The sequence below is a fragment of the Lolium perenne genome, chromosome 1 (assembly GCF_019359855.2).
Source record: "Lolium perenne isolate Kyuss_39 chromosome 1, Kyuss_2.0, whole genome shotgun sequence".
NCBI classification, from domain to species: Eukaryota; Viridiplantae; Streptophyta; class Magnoliopsida; order Poales; family Poaceae; genus Lolium; species Lolium perenne.
Window position 1 is genome coordinate 247,481,533 of NC_067244.2, and position 5,186 is coordinate 247,486,718.

Genomic DNA, 5,186 nt, shown 5'->3' on the forward strand with positions numbered 1-5,186 from the left:
TAGAGAAACATGCAGCGGCAGTTCGCGGCGCGAGCTTGTAACGGGGAGATCGACAATATCTCCCCGAACGCGAGATAGGTTCCCATGTCGACGATCGTCCGTCCCCCGTTTCAGCAGCATGATCTTCGCCTCTTGCAAACAAATAAAGAAGGTGCGTGAGTTTTCGATCTGGCACGGTTGGGAACTGTCTCATCCTAGGCTGCTGCTCAAGTGCTGAACCGACTGTTGCAGGCACATGCTAAACTTTGGGTGTTAGCGGGTGCAAAACGCTTGGGGATTTGATGCCGGAAGAGTAACTCTTGTATTTTGTGCCTTGTAACCTATTTGCGGTTCTGTAAACTTGCTAAACTTCTTAATTAATAGATTGGAGCAAAGCTTTTGCCCCGTTTCGGAAAAAAAAAGGAACAGGCTAAACACAGTGTGTCTGAATTCTTAGTGACAGCCAGGCAGCCAGCCATACAGTTCTAACTGGGTTAACAAGACTGAAAAGGAGACTGAGATAGCAAAGAATAAACCAAAGTTGGAGAACATGCCAGTAATGGAAGGGCATTGCCATTCAGAATATTACAATCAATGGATATATTTGCTGTTCAGCCGAGAGATTTCGCACACGAAACCAGTCTTGAATCACCCCTGCATCAGTGCAGCTCCAGCATAGAAGGCAACCCAGCCAAGTATATAAGAAATGCTCAAGGAACACCATTGCTTACTGATAGCGTCACACACTACGCACTTATCTTGGTTTCTAGGTTTCAGGTACAACACACATGCAAGGTTTAATAGACTTAATAATATATATGTAGGAGAATAGGTGAGGAAGTAACATCATACAGGAAGCAGTACTCTGCCTGATCTTTCGGGAACAAAAGTGAACATCTACAACAGCAACATCGTCGGCAAAATGGGCGTTACAGTGCACTTCACATACCACTACACACATATAAATAAAACTAGCAGTGGATGATATACTTCGGACAGACCGTTGCACCCCTCAGCAGTAGCTCATTCCATACTCCATGATTCGAACTTCAAAAGGAGGCTAGAGACACCTATATTTGTTCTGGCCTGCCGTCTGTTCCAGCTACCTTGGGGCTGAAAGTAGATTGGATATATACTTCAGAACGGGTCAATGAAAACAATGGAGCATATACATATGGTAAGTAAAGGAGAGTTATCTTTGAATGAGAATGCTCGCCAATTATACAATATGGAGAATGATGCCTCAAGGCACTTGGGTATGATGTGCCAACAAACCTAGTTATCAGGATATCTACTTTTTCACTTATTATCAACATAAGGGATTATATCCATGATTTGATTAATAGAACCATGAACCTGTTGCAGCATATCAAGAAATGAGTATGACCTTAACTGTTTTATGCTTCTAGTGGTATGGCTGGTTCAACTTCAGCCCATCAAAGTGAAATATCGAAATGAACACCACATAGTGCAGCCAAATGCAGTACATAGTACTGTGTACTGTAAATTGGTCAAGAACTGTACTCCTCCAAATAACCAGATACTAAATGTGACAACTATTTGATGGGATTTGACTATGATAAGGCCACAACATAGAATGCTAACGGTTTATATACAATATTTCTTTCAAGAATAATATCATAGACAGATTATAAGTCTGATCAGCAGGCTATTTCAGAGGTTACTGAAAAACAATGAACAATTTCTGCATAGCATGTAATTCAGTAATTCACATGAAATTACCACAAGTTGACAACAAGGATTGGTTTAGTAATCAGGAATGCTAACCCACAATGAAACTAACGATCAATTAAAACCATGACAGAGAACAGTAAATTCACATACCCATTCCAGCAGCATCCGAGCCTCTCATGATTCTCAATTTCCGGCAAATAGTGGTAAACAAGCTGCAAATGATGGATGGATAGTAAGCATAAATGAACAGCTAAAAAATGCATGTTGACACGTTCAAACAAATTATGTCATATGTTGTGTATATGAAAAAAAAAGCTAATAGCACAAGCTACGGAAAGATACATAGATAAAGGTGATATAAGAAAAAAGGCTGTGTGCATCCAAACAAAACTGTAATTCACATAAGGGCTGTTTGCATCCACAATGCAGAGGCCTGAGGCAATATATCTTCCATTTTCTAAAGAAAAAGAAGGGCAAACCAGGATTCTCAGAGAAGCAGAAAGACTTGATTACCTAGATAGCCATTTTTACACATATGGAGATTTCATAATTTGAGCAAGTTGCAGAGTATGTTTGCAATTTTCTAGCTATCTCCAGATATCTTTATAGAAAGGCTCAGGGTAAACCACTTGTGGGCAATCGCAAGGCTTCAAGCAACGAGGACAAGTAGAAGTCTAGGCTACCATATACAAGTTCTATTAAGTTCCATCACTCCCATATCAAAGATCTCCAAAGTTCTAACCAAAGTTACATCAATAGACAGTATGTAAGAGAATACAAATATTAAACACAATAGAAACCATAATAAGTTAAGGTGTATGGATATAACAAACGACACAAATTTAAGGACTCACTCCCATGGAAGATCACCAACAAGCATCCAGTCAGCATCCTTGTCTTCGTAGGTCAGGACATACTCTTGGTCCTGAAGAGCATCAGCCCTAGAACCATCAGTAAGGATGTCTCTTGTCGACGTTTTGCAGGAATTGCTTTTGCCTGTAACGCCACAAGTTCATACATAAATGTGCATCCTTGAAATATACATCAATGTTAGAGAATAACAGAAACACGTCTATTCACATGCAAGGGTCCATAAGTAAGGCTAGAAATGTTTCTTGTAGAGGAACTAATGTTATTCAATCAAGAAACAGTAACTTCTGTATAAACCTTGCATGCCCAGAGACTAACCGATGGTTCTAGGGTTGATGCTTACTGATGGTTCTAGGCTGTATGTAGAGACTACATGTTGCGTTCCTGCTATTTAGAAAAAAAACAGACTAACACTCTATTAGCAATTTACTTCATCTCTATTTGTTTCTCTCGTTTGAAAAGGGTGTCACAGTTAATCCTAGTTACTTAGTTAGTACCTACGGAGTAGTTACTTAAAAGCAAGTGGTCAAAATGTTCTGGTAGCCATAGCTCAACTAGTGGAATTAATTAGTCATGCAATATCTCCACCTTTTGCCACGCTTTTATTCTCCCAAGAGTTTCACTAACCAAAAAGCGGATACAAAAAATCATTCCTAACTTCATGCCTATCACACCCTAGACGCTTAACCAATTTTAATGTAGTAACTTGCATCTAGAAACAGTACATCAGCGAACAATGAACATAGCTCGAAATCACCTAATGAAACAGCAACACTCACCAGTGATGAAGCAGGTGAACATCTTCTCGAGCTCCAGCGAAAGATTCTCGTAGCTGGAGTAGGTCTTGAGGTCGACCTTCCTGAGGTAGGGCGCTCCATCCATGCTGACCTTAACATAGCAGCACTCCGCCTCGCTTTTAGCTTGGATTTCTGGCTTGGTCTTTGTGGCGGCGGCTAAGGTGTTCTTCCGGTAGTTCCGAACAGGCGGCCACCCAACAACTTGCGCCCTATACAGTGCAGAAGACTGACTGTCAGAACAGGTGAAGCGAAATAACAGCTGAAATGCATGGTTTTTAGCACACCGTTGACTTAAGGAATGTTACTCTAGATTTATCCTGAGACTAGCAAGACCTTGTTATTAGGCAGTACACACAGGTGTGAAATTAATAGAAGCAACACCAGGCTGGCTTCAGGTTACAGACCCCGATTAAGTGACAGTTGTGGCAGCAAACAATCTCTCGTGCGTTTGATTTAGCAAGAAAAAATTAAGGTCACTATCCCATCACACTATTGCGTATGCTGCAACATAGACCGCCGAAATCTGGGGTATTCATGAATCAATCATCACGCCTAGAAACTAAAACCTCCCCCTTTAGCAGATGCACAGATTAAACGAGCTAGTAGCTAAAACCGCAAGTCTGCAAAACCAGATCGACGGGACGGACGTCGCTCGAGCACGAGGCAGTGCAGGAAGACACTTACTTGGCAGCCGGCGGAGCTCCGGCGGCGGCTCCCTTCTGCACCTCCCTGGCAGCCGAGGCAGCGGCGTCCTTGGCGGCGGGCCGGTCGAGCGAGTCGTTGAACCCGCGCTTGGCGCCGGCGCCACGGGGAGGAGCAGGAGCGGGGCCGAGGGTGAGCGCGGCGTCGACGGCGTCCTCGTCGCGGCCGGGCAGGCCGAGGCTGAGCGCGAGGTGCGGGCCGGCGTCCCCCGAGGCGGAGGAGGAGGAGCAGGAGGAGGAGGCCGGCGCGGCGGGGCCCAGGCCGATGTAGTCGCGCGCTTGGAGGTGCGGCGGCGGCGGCATTGGAAGGAGACGAGGGAGGATGTGGGGGAGAGGAGGGGAGGAAAGGTCTCGCTTTTTGTTCGCTCGCTCGGAGACGGAGATGGAGATGGGAGAGGTGGGGTGGGTGGTGGTGCGTTAAAGAAGAAGGAGAAGAGGGAGTGGAGTGTGGAGAGAGGGGCAAGTGGCCGACAGCTGGGGCGGCTCTTTATTCTGCTCCCCTTTCCTCGGGCCGGGTTGGGTTGGCGGTGGGGACATGGGTAGGAAAACGTGTGCATCTGCTTGCTATCTGTGTGCCCGCGGCGACCGTCTGTGTTGGTGTTGGTCATCTCCGAAGTCAAAAGGTGAAGTGGGAGGTTTTGCAGACATGCTTACTGGTTAAGCATGGATGCGGGTCAAGTTAGAGCATCTCCAGTCGCGTCACCCAAAGGGTCCCCAAAAGAATTTGGGGCGCGCCGGATAGAAAATGCGTTCCAGCCGCGTCCCCCAAAGCCCATTTTTGTCCGGCGCGCCCCCATACGGTGTCCGGCGCCCCGAGCCCGTCCCCGTCCCACAGGGGACGCACCGGGCACGCCGGACACAACGAAAAGCGAGGCGGGGAGTGGCGGGGCCGACCCGTCAGCGGCACAGTTAATTTTAATCTAACCGTCGCCTACCTCGCGACGAAAGTTATTCGCGCGCAGTGACACACGGCGGCATCTTTGCCTTAATGGCGACGGAGGGGCAGGCGAGACGTCTCGTCGGTGCTGCGCCGATGAGACGCGTCGCCGGCATGCGCACGCCACCGCCCGTTCCCGCGCTTTCTTCCCGCTTCTTCTCGCGTGTTCTCGCGCTTTCTTCCCGACGCCGGCGTCTATAAAAGGTC

The 5,186-nt window shown here is 46.7% G+C and overlaps 1 protein-coding gene across 1 annotated transcript; it reads right to left on the reverse strand.

The window, feature by feature from the left end:
• Nucleotides 1-775: 775 nt before the first annotated feature.
• On the reverse strand, nt 776-4,476 carry LOC127327529 (auxin-responsive protein IAA19). Its single transcript, XM_051354311.2, has 5 exons — nt 4,026-4,476; nt 3,324-3,550; nt 2,529-2,670; nt 1,825-1,886; nt 776-1,092 (listed from the first exon to the last, which is right to left on the reverse strand). The coding sequence occupies exons 1-5, from the start codon at nt 4,343-4,345 to the stop codon at nt 1,082-1,084; spliced, it is 762 nt and encodes a 253-aa protein (XP_051210271.1). The 5' UTR covers nt 4,346-4,476; the 3' UTR covers nt 776-1,081.
• Between the last annotated feature and the right edge of the window lie 710 nt (nt 4,477-5,186).